The sequence below is a fragment of the Hylobates moloch genome, unplaced genomic scaffold (assembly GCF_009828535.3).
Source record: "Hylobates moloch isolate HMO894 unplaced genomic scaffold, HMol_V3 SCAFFOLD_1, whole genome shotgun sequence".
NCBI lineage: Eukaryota > Metazoa > Chordata > Mammalia > Primates > Hylobatidae > Hylobates > Hylobates moloch.
The window spans coordinates 106,590,346-106,608,962 of NW_026652276.1; the positions used below are offsets into that span (position 1 = coordinate 106,590,346).

Here is an 18,617-nt window from a genome sequence, read left to right on the forward strand (position 1 = left end):
GCCACACAATTTATGATGACGTCAGAATGTGGTGTAAAATGATTCTCATCAAAGCACAGGGTACTGACTCAGACTAAGGTCTGTTTCAGAGCTGCTACGATCCACTAATGATCTAGAAGCTCCTCTCCGCTTTTTTTTTTTTTTTTTTTTTGAGATGAAGTTTCGCTCTTGTTGCCCAGGCTGCAGTGCAATGGCACAATTTCAGCTCACTGCAACCTCCGCCTCTTGGGTTCAAGCAATTCTCCTGCCTCAGCCTCCCTAGTAGCTGGTATTACAGGTGCCCGCCACCATGCCCAGCTAACTTTTTGTATTTTTAGTAGAGACAGGGTTTCACTACGTTGGCCAAGCTCGTCTCGAACTCCTGACCTCAGGTGATCCACCCGCCTCAGCCTCCCAAAGTCTGGGATTACAGGCATGAGCCACCGCACCCGGCTCTGCTACTCTCCGCTTATAAGACATTGGTGAATTCTCCAGGCGATTGCTCAGTCCTTATCTCTCCCTTCCTACTGCTTGGACGGATTTTTAGATCAAAGTTGCGGCCCCGCTCTCCTCGGGGATAATCCTGTTGCTGGCAACCTTGTTTCCTGGTTGACCTTCACAAAGAAGGGCTTCAGCAAAAACCTTCTGCCTCAGCCCAGTCATGCAATGTTTCTCTTCCTGAAGCTTTCCTGGGCCCTCAAGATGGAATGGAAAAGGGCTGCCTTCGGAAACATTTCCAGGCGAAGAAGCTGCTCAGAATAAATTAGCCAGAAAGCGTTAGGATATGCTACTTCCACATTCTCGTCTTATTTTCTTCTTCGGCCCTTTCCTTCTTAAATGCCACCTCCTTTTTCCTTCCTGGGACTTGGTATCTTTGTACATTTGCCTGCTGATGGGATAAAGCCCATCTCTACCCTAAGGATATTGCCTTCCTCTTGGTGAGAACTTGTAAGATTCTGAGACCCGCACCTAAACAGCGTTATTCGTAGCAGCCAAAACGTGGAAGCTTGAATCGGCAAGAAGAAAGCTGAGCCGCAGATACTTTAAATCACCCAGGGAAGCAGAAATCAGTGGATTCAGAAGGAATAAAGATAACAAGATGAGACCTAAGAGACAATGGCGAAATAATTCACAAGTATCATACTGGTGAGGGCGCTGGGGGCTGCGGCTGGCTCACTGAGGTCACTGTAAGTCAGATCTTAGACTTATAGTTTATCCCAGGCTGACCTATAGTCTTCTATTACAGACTTCTAAATAATAGACAGCAAGAGGCAAGAGTAAATAAATATACAAAAATATAGTACAATGCAAATGCATGATAATCTTCAATAATTATCAGGAAACGCGTGAATTAGTGCCAGGTCGCAGCTCTGTCCACCACACCCGGCGTTTGAAGTGCATTTTCTTGAAGCCTGGCTTTCTGGAGAAACCTTCCTGCTCAATGCCATTTTTTTTTTCTTTTTTTTTGAGACGGAGTCTCGCTGTCGCCCAGGCTGGAGTGCAGTGGCACGATCTCGGCTCACTGCAAGCTCTGCCTCCTGGGTTCACAACATTCTCCTGCCTCAGCCTCAAAGAGCTAGAAACAGAACTACCATTCGATCCAGCAATCCCATTATTGGGTATATATCCAAAGGAACATAAATTGTTCTACCATAAAGACACATGCATGTGTATGTTCATTGCACTATTCACAATAGCAAAGACATGGAATCAACCTAAATGGCGATCAGTGGTAGATTGGATCAAGAAAATGTGGTATATAAACACCATGGAATACTACACAGCCATAAAAAGATCAATGCCATTTTTAGAGATCCTTTGACAAGCCCTTGGGACCCTTTCTCTTGGAGAAAGTTCTGTTTGCCTTTGGAAATATGGCCAGCTTCCTACTTCTTCCCTGTTATTAATATTACCAGGAATTTGGATGAGCCACTTAACATCAAAGGAGAGAGGTAGTTGAGCTTGAGTGATTTTTATATTCTTTAAAGGCATGTGGACACCACCTTGACCTTTTTCTTTTGCTACGCAGTCTTCTTTAACAGCTGAATGTAAAGAGCCATCTTCCTCAACACCCCTGATTTAACGTCCCCAACAACACATACACACACACACACACACACACACACACACACACACACACCCCTCCTGCCCTAGCAGCTCCATCCTACTCCAGGCCTACTGAATCAGAAACTCCAGAGTGGGTGTCTAGCAATTGCTTAATTGCCTGGAGAGCTTATTAAAACACAAATTCTCAACCTCCAACCCAGAGGTCTGATTCAGTAATTCTGCAATAGGGCCGAGAATCTCATTTGTATCAAACTCGCAGCTGGCGCTCGTGCTGCTGTTTCAGCCAGTTGCTCTGGAGTAGGTGGCTTCCTGCCTACCACCAGGGCACAGATGTCTCCTCTAAGCTAATTGGGGAACCGCGCACCACTGCAGGACAGAGGGCAAGGGAGAAAGTGTAGAGGAAAAGGAGGAGGAGATGGGAAAGACATTCCGACATCCACCCAGTTTCCCTTAGGTAATGCAGTGCCTGGGATCCTTGATGCACTTCATCAAAGCCCACTTGCTTGCTTTTGTCTTTCTTTCTTTCTTTCTTCCTTTCTTCCTTTCTTTCTTTCTTTCTTTCTTTCTTTCTTTCTTTCTTTCTCCTTCCTTCCTTCCTTCATTTCTTTCTTGCTTGCTTGCTTTCTTGCTCCTTCCTTCCTTTCTTTCTTTCTCCTTCCTTTCTTTGTTTCTTTCTTTCTTTTTTCTCTTTCTTTGATTCTTTCTTTTTCTTTCTCTTTCTTCTTTCTTTCTTTCTTCTTTCTCTCTCTCTCTTTCTCTCCTGCAGGGTCTCACTCCTCTGTGGCTCAGGCTGGAATACAGTGATGTGACCATAGCTCACCACAGCCCGGAGCTCTTGGGCTCAAGTGATCCTTCTGCCTCAGCCTCCCAACTAGCTGAGGCCATAGGCATGCACCACGACACCCAGCTAAATTTTTTTTTATTATTTTTTGTAGGGACGGGGTCTTCCTATGTTACCCAGGCTGGTCTCAAACTCCTGGCTTCAAGCAATCCTCCTGCCTTGACCTCCCAAAATGCTACAATTACAGGCTAATGCTTTTTCTTATTATTTCCATTTATCTGTTTCTGGCCCATATTAATATCTGCTAATTCATGCCTTTTGATTGAGACTTATACGTGGTTCCTCATGGGCATTATAAAAATGAAAGTGCAAGACCTGGCACAACAGAAAGATTAAGAGAACGAAACCCCTAGACCCAAAGTCAACCCCATGGGGCCATGGTATCTGGAGGCAGGACACCCTGCCTCTGGCATGTCTAAGAGAGTTTGGTGCCTCCCCGTCTTCACATTGGAGCTGCCCAGAGCAAGCAGTCCCCACTTCCCCAACTTCAGCAGCATCCATGATCTCACAGAGGGCTTGTTAAACACAGATGGGGACCCCCACTCCCAAAGCCTCTGATTCAGCAGATCTGGGGTGGGGGGCTGGGCAAGAATCTGCATGTTTTTTTGAGACAGAGTCTTGCTCTGTCACCCAGACTGGAGTGCAGTGGTGCGATCTCAGCTCACTGCAACCTCCATCTCCTGGGTTCAAGCAATTCTCCTGCCTCAGCCTCCTGAGGAGCTGGAATTACAGGCATGCGCCACCACGCCCGGCTAATTTTTGTGTTTTTAGTAGAGATGGGGTTTCACCGTGTTGGCCAGGCTGGTCTCAAACTCCTGACCTCAGGTGATCCGCCCACCCCAGCCTCCCAAAATGCTGGAATTACAGGTGTGAGAGCCACCAAACCCAGCCAAGAATCTGCATTTTCAAAAACCTCCCAGTGGCCAAGCATGGTGGCTCATGCCTGTAATCCCAACACTTTGGGAGGCAGAGGCAGGAGGGTGGCTTGAGCTCAGGAGTTCAAGACTATACTGGGCAACATAGCAAGACCCCATCTCTACAAAAATGAAAATTAAAAAAATTAGTCAGCTGGGCGCGGTGGCTCACGCCTGTAATCCCAGCACTTTGGGAGGCCAAGGCGGGCAGATCACGAGGTCAGGAGATCGAGATCATCCTGGCTAACATGGTGAAACCCCATCTCTACTAAAAATACAAAAAATTAGCCTAGTCCCAGCTACTCGGGAGGCTGAGACAGGAGAATGGCGTGAACCTGGGAGACAGAGCTTGCAGTGAGCCGAGATCCTGCCACTGCACTCCAGCCTGGGTGACAGAGAGAGACTCCCTATCAAAAAAAAAAAAAAATTAGGCACGGTGGCACATACTTGTATTTCCAGCTACTCAGGAGGTTGAAGTGGGAGGACAGCTTGAGCCCAGGAGGTTAAGGCTGCAGTGAGCTACAATAGTACCACTGCACTCTAGCCTGGGAGACAGAGCAAGACACTGTCTCTACAAAAAAGAAAAAAAAAAAAGCTCTCGGTAATGGGGATGCTGCTTGTCCAACAACCCCACTGTAGAACCACTATGTGTATGTCTGAAATAATGCAAGAAGTCACTTACAGTGATTTAACTAGCAAAACCCAAGAAAATGTCCAGGAAAGGTAACTTGCACCCAGCTGATCACAGAGGTGTGGGGAAGCATCTGAACTTCTGCTCTGTTCGTATCAGCTGCAGAAATGGATACAGCAGTCACTGGATGATGTCTTTTATGAAACTCACCCTGGAATGTCTCATATTTCCTGGCTCTGAAAGTCACTCTGGCTCTATTCTATCAGAAAATTTAGGCCTTACTCTGATCATCACATCCATCATGGTTCTTGTTATGGAAGTTTTCTCATTTCATATCTTACATCAGAAGGCATTTTGTATTATGCAGTCTCCATGGCAGTGGTCCCATAAGTGCCTGTCAACTTGATTTGACCAGTCTCATCCTATAGGACTCACTGCTGGCCTGTTGAGGAGGAGTTGCAACCTATCTCACTGTGTTATTTTTCTCTTCTGTCTTCTCCCAACCCCTCTTCCCTCCTCCCACACCTGCTCCTCCCACCACCAGTGCATTCCCAGAAGCAGAACAGACAGACCTGTGTCCGGAAGAGCCTCATATGCGCCTTTGCTATGGCCTTCATCATCAGTGTCATGCTGATTGCAGCCAACCAGATACTCCGGAGCGGCATGGAGTAGCAGCCTCCCGCCAGCCACACTGTGTTGCAGCTCACCACGCATGTGCATGCCGTGCGGGCAGACTCTTCCTCCACACAGCAGACACGGACCTATGGACTATGGATGGATGCGGACAATGGAACCGTTCAGTAAAGAACCCAAGGTTGAGTGCAACTGGGGTTGCACTTCAGCTTCATCTCCTTGGCAGGGACACTAAAGGGCTGTCTTCAGTGCTTTAATGGTTTTGTTTTCTAATGCAATAAATAGCCAGGATTTCCGAATTATTGCTTCAACCATCAGTCATAACTCTAGAGAAAAACTTCATCTTCATCTCGGAATTCCAGCGGCCATCCAGGTATAATGGTGAGAGAGCAAGAGAGAGGCATGAACACACAGTCACCTCCACTCCCCATTATTTCAACCCAAGGGTCAACAGGAGACTCTCTGCTGAGGTCAACCCTCAGTTCCAAGAGGCTGACTTCAGGGTTGCCACAGAAGAGGGGGCTTTCCATCCCACCCTGGCTTCCTTCCTCCACCCAGTGGAGACCCCCCCAAGGCATGAGGGGAAAGCCATTAAGTGGGGTGCAGCCCCTGGTGGTCTTCAGCTGCACCCCTCACCGCTTCCGTTCTTACTGCCTTTTCTAGAGGACTGCCATTGGTAGAGCTGGGGTGCTCTCAGTTTCCGTCGGCACTTGGCTTTCTGTTCCTAGAGCCCATCCCGCACCAGCATTTTGGAACCTGCAGAGAGCCTTTCTCCCAGCTTTGCCGCCTGTGCTGCCATTAGAGAAAAAAAGAAGCATAATCGTGGGCATCTCTATAACATAGACAGATATATATATTTGGCTTCTTCGTGTGTGATGTCATTCTTCCCTAATCGCTTACACCTAATATAAGCTTGTCCTCCCTCCCACACTCATCCCTGCTTCTTTGGGGCAGGGGTGAGGCAGGTTGAGGGGGGAGGGGACTGAGACTGGCGGTGAGGTTTTGACACCCACACCCAGCCATCTGGAGTCATGGAGACCCACCATGTCTCTATGCCAGATGACCTTTGTAAGTTAAGGTCCTTGTGCATCTTACCTTTCCCTTACCTTGGAGTTTGCTGTTAGTCTTCCCCAGCTAAAAAGAGAAATGCAATCCAAAATGGAAAGATGGAGAGATCAAATGACTGTATTTTACGTAAGATCTTCTGGCCTTCAGATTCTGCAACTGACTCATTTTCAGGAGGTAGGGGGAAAAGATGTTTATGAGTTTAGCCAACAGAACAGGTAATTTACTCCTGCCTGCAGAATACTTTCGTTGGGGAAGGGAACTGAATCCAAGGATCTGTTTTCAACACCATTCCAAGTCTGTAATTTCCTGACTTTTCCTAGATGTCAGCCACTACTATGAATTCAAGCTTGTGTAGTCAGATTAGCCAGTAATCTCTAGATGTAATAGTTCCCTTTGTACTTTTCCAAGCTCAGGTCTTTATTTTGTAATGGAATTACCTTGCTCCTACTTCTTTTGATTACATCCTAAAACTACATGCTTCCCCCCTTTCTTCCAGTAGCGAGCCACCAGAAGCTTTCTTGTCTCAACGCAGTGGGTAGGGTTTTTGGTGCGTTGTGTGTTCCTGATCTCCCTCCCTGTCTTCCCGCTCAGCTATCTCCCTACTGCCTTCTCAGACTTGGAGCACCCAAGGTCTCCGATGAGAGTTTTCTCATTCACCTCTGCAAGTGCTACTGGCAACAGCCTGGGGGCAGCTGTAGACACTTTCCCTCGGTGGGAGAGTGTGAATATTCTGATGAGCACAAGTAAAACTAAGGTTTCAGCCATAATACGGAGGAGGGAGCAGATGTAAGCTCCCAAGAGCCTGGGGGATCACAGGTCCCTCTCAAAACTTCCTGGAGTTCAGCCCAGCAAGGCCAGACCAAGGAGGCAGCAACCTGCCTTTCTCCCTTACCTGCCCTGCTGCCTGCACACTGCATGCCTGCCCCTTCTGCCGCTCCCGTTGGCTGACTCACCACTGTCCCCTTAGGATTGGAATTCTCAACTAGAACAGGTCCAAATGCAGAATATAAATACATCGAACAACTTCATCCTTAATCTCTGCCCGGGGCAGTTTGCCCTCTCCCAAATGGACTTGGATGGGAGGGCATAGCAGATTTTGAAGAGACATGCTTTCCTGTCTTTCTCTGACCCCTGAACCACCAAACCACATCCATAGGCATGCAGGACCCTAAGTAGACTGGGTAGAAACCCCAGGGATGATTCTTCAAAGCCCCCTCCCCCATGAGAGGGGACTGAAATGCTGCAGCTGAGGCTGGTCTTCAGGGCAGAAAATGAGTACTTCTTTGAAGGCGGCTTTTCTGCGAGTTCTTCTGCCTCCTGCTGGAGAACAGAGACCCTTCAAGAGGTGAGGGTTAGATTTCATTGGCAGAGAGATTAGCCACTGTGCAGGCGTAGGGAGGAAAAGGAGTTCTGGAGAGGCACCATCATTCTGTTTTCTACAAAGGCTGCAGGATTCCTTTCTTAATGGTGACCTTCTTGCTCCCAGTGACCTGGAAGCAAGCCCACCCTCCCCAGGGGAAAATCTAGGAGAATGCATTCCTCTGCAGACTGCTAGAGAGAGATGGCAAGAAGGAAGACACAGAATTCTTTCTGACAGCCTAGGAGTTAACCTCCCACTGTGGTAACCCCCCACGTGGCACCCAGGGACTGAAGGGCACAGTGTGTGGAGATGGCCCTGAGCTAGCGGCATTCCTTAGACTTCCGGAGCTCAGAATTTGTCCTGGTGACTTGCACTCTGGCTGCTTTGCTTGGACAGTTTGTCTTGGGCATAGGGAAGACTTCCTTGTCAGGCAGCCAACTCCCAGCCCTGTTCACACAAATTTTGTGCCAGGGCCCCATGCCAGTCAGTGTCCCCATCATGGTGGCTATGAAGCTCATGGCTGAAGGTTCCAGAAGGTCCTGGTCTCCCATGCCCAAGGGATGCCATGTAGCCCCAGCTGGAGGTGACTTCCGCAGGAATTGAGAGGGAAGAGCCCACCCTTCACTCTGTCCTCCAGACTTAGGAACCAGTGACCGTGGCTGCCCAACTGTGCGGAGGCTGAGTGATTGACAAACACAGGTTGGCTCATTCTTGCTGCAAGAGCAGGTACCCCCCGCCACCCCCCACCCCAGAAAACACAAGTGATGAGCAAGAAGGCATTTTCCTTGGGAGAGAAGGGGAAATGGACCCTGACCCCCTTGATCCCCAAAGAAGCTGTGCCCCACCTTTCCAGATACCCACAAAGCCCCGAGACAGAATCTAGCATTGGGACTATTAGCAGTGGCTTCCAGAATGTGCATGGGTCCCACGTGACTGATCCGACAAAAAAAAAAAAAAAAAGAGGGATATTACCATGGCAACCCTTGCATTCCACCCTGAGTTTGCCAAGGCACACAAAAGTAGGGAACATTTTCTTAAAGAACACTCCAATTCAGCCTGAGTGCAACCTGACTCTCTGCATCTGTATCCTGCTGGGAGAGGCAGTTACCCTTAAAGAATCTGGGTGGTTTCTCTGCCTTTTTGTCTTGCATTTGAACTTGTCCTTCTATTTACTCAGGAGAACAGGAGCTACCTATAAGCCCTGCTATCTCCCCATCCCTACTCCCAGCCCCTTCTCCCGGGGTCCAGAGCCAGGACCCCTTAATCTAGGTAAATAGGTAGAAATATCATCTTGGAAGGCAAACAAGATTTTAAGCCTCCAATCTTTAAAAGTCTCAGTTTGCCTGTTGAACACACTCCCGCAAGCCAGACGTGTGAACTTTGGTGAACTGAGGTTTACATGTGGTCTTAGGCAAACCCAGTGGTTTCAGAAAGGTCTGGGTGTTTTATTTGCAGAGAACAAGATGTGTCTTATGACTCTCCTTTCTCAATACCTGCCCTGTCTCAAATTTCACTTGACAAATGGTCTACAATCTTGCAGTTATCCAAAAGAGCCTATGAAAAATGGACAGCTGCTTTTGACAATAATGCCCCTCCCAACTTCCCATTCATAGAATCATAAAGCGATATGTTTCAGAACTGAGAGAGAAAAGTTTACCTTTTATTCCAAATGCCTCCTACTCGGCTTAAGTCCAGACTCAGGTCACGAATCAAAGACAGTTTTGCACGTTGCTCTTCACCTAAATCTAGCAGTTTCCCTGAGGCCCTATGAGGGCATGGACAGAAAATGCAGGATGCAACCACCCAGGACAGCTCCCTGGTCTGGGCTGGCCTGGCCACGTGTGGTCACATGTCCTGGGATCCGTGTTTACTGTGTCCTTGCTCTCCTTCCTGGCAGAAGCTGCTAAGCTCTGCTCCTCCTAACTGCAGGTCTCAAACCCTATTGGGTCGTTTTGCCACACTATTTCCTCAAAGGCCCATAGTCATTACATTTTTCACCATTTCACCAAGATACAGGGAGGGTCTGGAATTCCCCTGCTAGGAAGGGCCCCTTTTCCCATATCACCATGATGATACAGATGAACTGAGATTAAACTTTTAGACTTCAGCACGTCACACATCCCGATTGTATAACCAGGAGGTCTGCAGAGCTGCAGCTCCTGAAGAACATCTGTCTTAAAAGACCTCAAATCAGAACATTCTTATTGGCCTCTTCAGTGATCCCCATGGAGCTAAGAGTCTGTAACCTAAAGGCCTTACCATAGCCATCTTCCCTCCACACCTGATTGCTCAACTGCCCCAGAAGGGGAGAATCTATCTGAAATAGGAAAGAAGCATTAGGGACCAGGTGCGGTGGCTCACACCTATAATCCCAGCACTTTGGGAGGCCAAGGCAGGTGGATCATTTGAGATCAGGAGTTCAAGACCAGCCTGGCCAACATGGTGAAACCCCATCTCTACTAAAAAAAAAATACAAAAATTAGCTGAGCATGGTGTTGGGCACCTGTAATCCTAGCTACTGTGGAGGCTGAGGTGGGAGAATCACTTGAACCCTGGAGGCAGAGGCTGCAGTGAGCTGAGATCGTGCCACTGCACTCCAGCCTGGGCAACAGAGCAAAACTTCATCTCAAAAAATAATTTTAAAAAAGAAGCATTATTTACCAGCTAAGACTTTTCAATTTAAATTATTTAAAGTGACGGCAACATAGAGGAGAATTTGGGCTGCCTCTTACCGACCCGGTCTCCATAATAATTTCAGTGTCACAACTGTTCAGCTTCACTTCATACAGGGGACTGTCCTCAATTTTTTGGCCCTGCCATAAACAGGTGTATGTTAGTCCGTTTTGCATTGCTATAAAGGAATACCTTAACACTGGGTAATTATAAAGAAAAGAGGTTTATTTGGCTCGAAGTCCTGCAGGCTGTTTGAGCAAGGTATCAACATCTGCTTGGCTTCTGGTGAGACCTCAGAAAGCTTTGACTCATGGTGGAAGGTGAAGGGGGAGCAGGCACGTCACACAGCAAGAACAGGAGCAAGAGAGAGGAGAAGAGGTGCCAGTCTCCTTTTCTTAACAACCAGCAATTGCATGAACTAATAAAGTAAGAATTCGCTCATTACTACAGGGAGGGCACCAAGTCATTCATGAGGAATCTGTCCCTATGACCCAAATATCTCCCAGCAGGCCCCACCTCCAACATTGGAGATCAACATGAAATTTGGAGGAAACAAATATCCAACCTCTGTGATTGGTTTGGAGGAATGAGATCAATTACACCAACAAGCCAAGCATTTCTCTTAGTATCCTATGGTCATTGCTAATGCATATGGTCATTTTGACAGCTGTGGTTTCTCCTTCATATTCATTTGGGACTCTTCATAGGGTCTCAAGAGACATGACAATACTGTTGAAAATGTCTCCAAGGCAAAATTAATTTTATTCTGTTGACTGGAAATATATCACAAAGAATGAGGTTTTTCCAGTCCCACCCACAAGACAGTCCTCTGAAAGTGGAAAAGCTTGTCCGGCCACCTGCCCCTACCCTGACCTTGGGGTAGTTCATCAGTTGAGCACACCCCCCGTGCCGGGCATAGACTCACCCATCTCTTTTCCTCAGGTGTGATGGGTTGGCTTTCAAACTAGTTTCTCGCACTGTTAGAAGTTATTGTGCAAGTGGAAAGGATGCAGAGGCTGGAATTTTCCAGTGGGATAGAAGAGCAGGCTAATTAGGAAGGAATATTCCAGGGAATGCAAGGTGCAACTGTGATATTGCTCCATCCCTGGACCTGAGGGAGACAAAGTTCTTAAAGGGCTGCAGATGCTGTCCTCTGAAGGTCTTCTCCGGATCGCTGGCCTACTTTGGAAACATGCAGGTCATTGTCATGGGGCTGCCCATCAGTCTGATCCACACGAAAGGCTCTGTGAATTTCAAGAGCAGGCTGGTAGCTCGCCATTCCTGGAAGGATGCTGACATCTGTCAAGCCCAGAATGCCTCTCTCAGGGCGCTCAGACCTGTTAAACTGAGGCCAGGAGGGCAGAAGAAAGAACTCAAAGTCTGGTCGGTACTACCAGTTGGAGAAAGCCCAGGAGCTAGGACTCTTCCACCCACTATCTAGGTTATGTTGAGTGACATTCCTCCCTGGCTTCAGGTTTCTCTAAAGCCAGAGGGAAAGTAAACCAGACAAGCCCTCCCATCTGTTTTGTCTGAAACAAGATGGAGTGAATGCTCCCTACTGAGAGGGTCTGGATTTCACCCATGAATTGCACTAGGAACTGGGAGCTCCTTTTTGAACACAAGTCCCAAGAGGCAGTTGTGATAAAGTCTCTCTTTTGGTGTCCGCTGTCTGTAAATGAAACAATGCAAATTGGTGTATGTCGAATGTGTCACAGCTTGCAGGCAAGAGGTTTTGTTTATTCCCTAAGGACTTGCTGACTCGAGGGAACATCAAAGATGAGCTTTCTGTCTTTGTCTTGGCAAGTGTGAAAATAAAGGGAGTCAGTCACCTCCCCAAAGGTCACGTGAATCAGAATTCAGAAGAAAGTTGGAGGAAACAATGGCAGATTCCAAGAAGAGATGCTTATTTCTCCATTTGAGAAAGCCTTACTGAATTTCTAGTTATTTCTTTCTTTGCTTTTTTTTTTTTTCCTGGCCACTATAACAGCACTTCCAGTATATGTTGATAGTAGCTTGTAATTATTCCTAATACCACAGAAAGAAGAGAGTCGTGATCTCTGGTGATTGTGAGGAATTAGATTAACAGTCCCGGGGGACCGGCTACCTGCGATAGCCCTTTAAATGGCTAATGAGGGATGCTGAGTGCTGAGCGGTGCCTGCTTTTGATGTGACCCACCCATGACCAGGGAGAAAGGGCAGGAAGAGAGCAGCTGCAGGATCCACAAGTCTCTAGCCCTTCTGCCCCAGGCAACATAAAACCCTAAATTCTTGTTCTTTTTTCCTCTTCCTAAAGTAGACTGACATCCCAGTAATTGTTTTTCTAACAAGCCCTGTTGTTCTCCCTGGGAAAGACCTAGATTGGCCAAGAAAGGATCCTCTCAGCTCCTGGTGGAGAGTTGCACAAGCCAGTGGCTCTCAACTCTCTCCAAGGAAAATTAAAGCATATTTTCTCTTTCTTAGCTCAAAATCAGCTTTCAGGGGTCCTCGAGCGGCTTCTTAGTGGGGTCTGATTTTCTTCCCCAGTTCTGAATCCAGGAAGAAGCTATTTCTCCAAGGACTAACCAAAAACAATGACTTTGGAAAAAAATTAGACTCAGTCTGTCCAGGCATTGGGTTGGTGAACTGTCAACTGCTGGGTGGGGAGGAGGGGTCGCTGTGATCATAGCGGTCATTAGACTTAGGACATGAGTTGTCTCTCAAAGCACAGTAGTAAACGACTGTATTTTGTATCTTACCCCCAATATGTTGGGTGTAAATAGAAGCACAGCTGGGGATTGATCATGGCCAGGACGACTGGAGCTTGGCAGCTCTCATATCCAGAATAAGCCACTAAGACGGAACTCATCAATCAGCATCTTCCCATTTACCTCATTCGCATCCCATTTTCTCTCATTCAGTATTAGTTGATGATTTCTGCTATTAAGTGATGAGAAAGTCAGCAGACTAGTCAAAAAAATCTTTATATAAAATGTACATATTAATATAAATTAACTTAGCATGCAACTTACCGATCAAATGAAGTATATATTATTAATATGTTATCTTAGTGTATAAAGGAAAACTGCCATATTTACCAGATGTTTTCTTTAACCGAACTCGTCTGTAAATATATAATCTGTATAAAAAGAGTCTAATTTACCATTATTTATGCAATAGGAAAAATAAAAGTTTTTTTTTCTTTTGACAAGAGATTCCATTCATTATGTGTGGTTTGATTTACAAATAGGTCAGGAGACTCATCCCTGGGACCCCAAAGGGCAACCAGGTCTGTTCAATGACAGCCTGGCATCACCAAGAAGCCACAGGTGAGAAAGCAGCCTTGGGATCTTGCTGTCTGCTGGGATGCTAAAGAGAGATGACTGGCGTTAGGGCAAGTAAGTGGACTGTGGAACATATGGTGAGAATTATGAAGTGTCTTCTGGCTAGGGAGCAGACATTATAATTTTTAAAACTTTGCAGACACCCAAGCTAATGGTGTCATCCTTTTGGGATTCTGTTTGCCAAATTCTTCTCAACGTTACGTTAAGGCATTGCATAGCTTTTACTTAAGCTTTTGGAATTTTTAGTGTTATCTGAGCTTCTTGGAAATAGAAAAAGACACCTATTTCCTTAAATAAGGAAACGCAGGGTATGACAAAGTTAAGTGACTTGATTAAGGGCATTAGCTGAGATCATGCCCAAAATTTCTTTTCTTTCCTTTTTTTAGAGACATGGTCTCCCTCTGTCACCCAGGCTGGAGTACAGTGGTGTAATCATAGCTCACTGCAGCCTCGAACACCTGGGTTAAAGCGATCCTCCCGCCTCAGCTTCCTAGGTAGCTGAAACTACAGGTGGGCACCATTATGAATGGCTAATTTAAAAAACTTTTTTAGAGATGGGGTCTCAGTATGTTGCCCAGGCTGGTATTGAACTCCTGGGCTCAAGTGATCCTCCTGCCTTGGCCTTCTGAATAGCTGGGACTGCAGGCTTGTCCCATAGCACCCAGCTTATTTTTATTTTTAATTTTTGGCAGAGACAGGGTCTCACTCTTATTGCCCAGACTGGTGTCAAACTCCTGGGTTCCAGTGATCTTCCCACCTCAGCCTCCCGACTAGCTGTGACTATGGGTTCACTGCCCAAATTTGGACCGGAACTCGGCCTCCTGTTTCCAAGAACCGTGAAGCATCTCATATTTTCTTCACTTCTCAAAAATGTTATCTCACATTTTTCCAGATGCCTTGTTTTTAGCCAAAAAACTGAATTTCCAATTGGGTTGGATCTTCCAGGGTCCTCTCGGGCACCCTGTTTTAAATATTCCATTTTATATACCTTCTCAGGGGTCGCTTATCAGGTGAATTCACAGAGCATCTGTTATTGTTTTAAAAATCCTAAAACTAGAATGTTTCAGGCATAAAGCACCCTTTATGCTTTTCACTCCATTAAAGGGGCCTCTGGAAAATTCCAGCGAGATGATGACTTAGAGGTTATCCTCTCTGATCTGCCGTTTTTCATTTTTGTTATTATAATCTAGCACCTAGTTAAGAACATTCTTTTTTCCGGGCAACTCAACCCAGGAGTTTTCCTGTGTAACAAACTGCTCACCAGAGCACTGACCACAGAACTCAGTGTCTCCGAGCCCTGACACACTGAGATGAGGACAATGAACCCCAAAGACTCATTGTCCAATGTGGGCCCAAACTGGATAATGTCCAAAGAAAGACAAAATTCTCCCTTAAGATGTGAACCTAACTTTCAGTCCCATTGAAATTTTTATTTTATTTTATTTTTTTTTTTTTTAGATGGAGTTTCAGTCTTGTTGCCCAGGCTGGAGTGCAATGGCACGATCTCAGCTCACCGCAACCTCCGCCTCCCGGATTCAAGCTATTCTCCTGCCTCAGCCTCCCGACTAGCTGGGATTACAGGCACGCACCACCACGCCCGGCTAATTTTGTATTTTTAGTAGAGACAGGGTTTCTCCATGTCGGGCAGGCTGGTCTGGAACTCCTGACCTCAGGTGATCCATCTGCCTCAGCCTCCCAAAGTGCTGGGATTACAGATTTGAGCCACCATGCCTGGCCGAAATTTTTCCATGATTTCGTAGCAAAATGAAATTCAAAGGCTTTTCTTTCACATAAAGGTTTGTGGTTCAGCCACATTCGCAGTTAGAAAGCTGTGCCCGTGGATTCTCTGCTGAATCCAGAAGGTCTACCTGTAGCAAGGAGCTTTGGTTTGAGTGATAAAGGATTGGTGCCTTGGCTGCCGCAGACCTGAGGCCAAGTTCTGTCTTGCACTCCCTGGTTTTAGGACACAGAACATCTGGGTTTATTTTCCTTTTCTTTCTTTTTTTTTTTTTTTTTAAGACGGAGTCTTGCTCTGTCTCCCAGGCTAGAGTGCAGTGGCGTGATCTCAGCTCACTGCAATCTCCGCTTCCTGGGTTCAAGTGATTCTTGTGCCTCAGCCTCCCCAGTAGCTGGGATTACAGGCACACACCACCACTGCCTGGCTAATTTTTTTGTATTTTTCATAGAGACAGGGGTTTCGTCACATTGCCCAGGCTGGTCTCGAACTCCTGACCTCAGGTGATCCACCCACCTCGGCCTCCCAAAGTGCTGGGATTACAGGCATGAGCCACCGTACCCGGCCCAGGACATCCAGGTTTCAATCACCAGGCCATGCCCTGAGCAGAGGAAACAGCTATGTTCTAGCCTCCCAGGTACACACCTGTAGCTCCTGGTTCTCTGCACCTGGGGCAATGCTCCACATCCCAAGCATAGGTCAGTGTGTGGCCAGAGGGCTCCTTTGGTTTCAGTGGTCTTTGATAATCCATCCTGCAGCTGTGCTCGGACCTGGCTGCCTGCACCAGGCAAGAACCCTGCTCTCATTTCTGAGTTTCCTAAGACCAAGAAGACAGACGCAGGTACCAACCACCAGGAATCTCCAGAGCCATATTAAGATGACATGCTGTCTCAGATTCTCTGGGGTTCATAGCCCAGCTTTGGCTCTTGGGACCTCAGCTTCTCACTCTTTCCCCATCTTTCTTCTCTGCTCTCAGGGTAGCTCGAAGTTAGCTGAGCTTCAAAGACCTCTCACAGGCAGTGGTTCTCAACCATGCTTACACATGACAGTTGCCTGGGAAGCTTTTAAAAAATATCACTGTTGGCCAGGTGCAGTGTCTCATGCCTGTAATCCTAGCACTCTGGGATGCTGAGGCGGAAAGATCACTTGAGCCCAGGAGTTCAAGATCAGCCTGCACAATACAGCAAGACCTCCTCCCTCCTCCAAAAATGTTTTAAAAATAGTAGGCCGGGCGCGGTGGCTCACGCCTGTAATCCTAGCACTTTGGGAAGCCAAGGCGGGCAGATCATGAGGTCAAGAGATTGTGACCATCCTGGCCGACATGGTGAAACCCTGTCTCTACTAAAAATACAAAAATTAGCCAGGCATGGTGGCGGGCACCTGTAGTCCCAGCTACTCAGGAGGCTGAGGCAGGAGGATCTCTGAGCCCAGGAGTTCCAGGCTGTAGTGAGCTATGATGGCAGCACCACACTTCAGCCTGGATAATGGAATGAGACTCTTTCTCTAAAATAATAAAATAAAATAAATAAAATAAATAAATAAAATCTGACACTGTCTTGGCCCCGCCCCCAAATATTCCATTGTTCTGGGTAACTTCATTGTTCTGGGATGCAGCCTTGACCTCAGGGATTTTAGAAGCTCACCTGGTGATTCTAACTGCACAGAGTGAAGAACTAGGGCAGTTAGTTCCTCCTACTCTTTCTGACTCGTGTGCTTTCCAGGGAAGCAGAACCTGGAATGTGTTAGAAATTTATCTTCTCAGGCCACATCACAGCCTATGCAATCAGAAACTCTGGAGATGCCCAAAACCACAAGCCCCTGATAATTCTGATGCCGCCTCAGGTTTAAGGACTATTGTCTTAGTAACACTTTTTCACAGTGATGGACATTGAGATCAATACATAATTGCAATTATTATAAGAATCACCAGGTATCTTATACATGTAAAGATGCCTAGAGCTCACCTCAAACCTACTGAATTTGAATGTCAGAGGAAAGGCTGCCTGGTGGGGATCTTTTGAGAAAGCCGTGAAGGATCATCAGAAAGGAGGCATAGCCTGGCGTGGTGGCTTATGCCTGTAACCCCAACATTTTAGGAGGCCGAGGTGGGATGATTGTTTGAGGTCAGGAGTTCCAGACCAGCCTGGCCAACATAGTGAGACCCTGTCTTCAAAAAATAAAAAATTGGCGTGGTGGCTTACGCCTGTAGTCCCAGCTACTCGGGAGGTTGAGGCAGGAGAATCAGTTGAACCTGGGAGGTAGAGGTTACAGTGAGCCAAGATCGCGCCACTGTACTCCAGCCTGGGTGACAGAGCAAACTCCATCTAAATAATAAATAAATAAATAAATAAATAAATAAATAAATAAATAGAGTTGTAGTGGCACACCCCTATAGTCCCAGCTACTTGAGAAGCTGAGGCAAGAGAATTGCTTGAGCCCAGGAGTTTGAGGCTGTAATGAGCTATGATCACACCACTGCCCTCCAGCTTGGGTGACAGACAAAGGCCCCATCGGAAAAAAAAAAAAAAAAAGTCCCAAACAGCAACTTCGATAAGGAAAGGAAAAGCAGCAAGATTCCCCAAGAGGTGGAGGGATGGAGATGCTGAGCTTCCTGTGCATATGTGAACCTCGAGTTGTGATGGGGCAGCTGGCAGAGCCCTGCTATTCCCTGGGTGTCTTGGGCAGAAAGTCCTGCATCCCAGAAGGCAGTGTCAGGCAAGGCATGAGTGCACCATCCCAGAGAAGGGCTTAGTATGTGTCTCCTTCAGCCTCTACTCTTCCCAGCCTTCTGGAATAAAGAGAACCCAACCTGACCCTCCATGTATTTGAACCTCTGACGTACAGGAACCACACGGAATGGTTTGCGCATTTGATCCTCCCTCTGTACAAGGCTCTATGCGCCGATAACCCCATGGAATAGCTTCTTCTTGGTTGGCGTCTCTTCAGTGCCAGCCTCTGGTCCCTCCACTAGCCTTCTCCTCTGAGGATGAAGTGTCCAGTCCAGGAAACAGAATGTGGGGCCAGGTGCGATGGCTCACGCCTGTAATTCCAGCACTTTGGGAGGCCGAGGCAGGTGGATCACTGGGTCAGGAGTTTGAGACTAGCCTGGCCAACATGGTGAAACCCTGTATCTACTAAAAATACAAAAATTAGCCGGGCATGGTGGCGGGTGCCTGTAATCCCAGCTACTTGGGAGGCTGAGGCAGGAGAATCGCTTGAACCCAGGTAGCAGAGGTTGTAGTGAGCTGACATCGCACTATTGCACTCCAGCCTGGGTGACACAGTGAGACTCCATCTCAAAAAAAAAACAAAAAAAACAAAAAAACAAAAAATACAGAATGCTTAAGGATTAGGGGGCACCGGAGGTGTCTATTGTGCTGTCACATAAGGGAGGAC

The 18,617-nt window shown here is 47.0% G+C and overlaps 1 protein-coding gene across 9 annotated transcripts in view; it reads left to right on the forward strand.

The window, feature by feature from the left end:
• The window catches only part of CALN1 (calneuron 1), a 666,785-nt gene extending 658,282 nt beyond the window's left edge, over nt 1-8,503 (forward strand). For all 9 annotated transcript variants that reach the window (XM_058444408.1, XM_032757519.2, XM_032757540.2 and 6 more), the window contains one exon: nt 4,977-8,503. In XM_058444408.1, the coding sequence (XP_058300391.1) occupies nt 4,977-5,104 (128 nt within the window). In that variant the 3' untranslated portion in view covers nt 5,105-8,503. The remainder of the gene's footprint in view (nt 1-4,976) is intronic.
• The last annotated feature ends 10,114 nt before the right edge of the window (nt 8,504-18,617 follow it).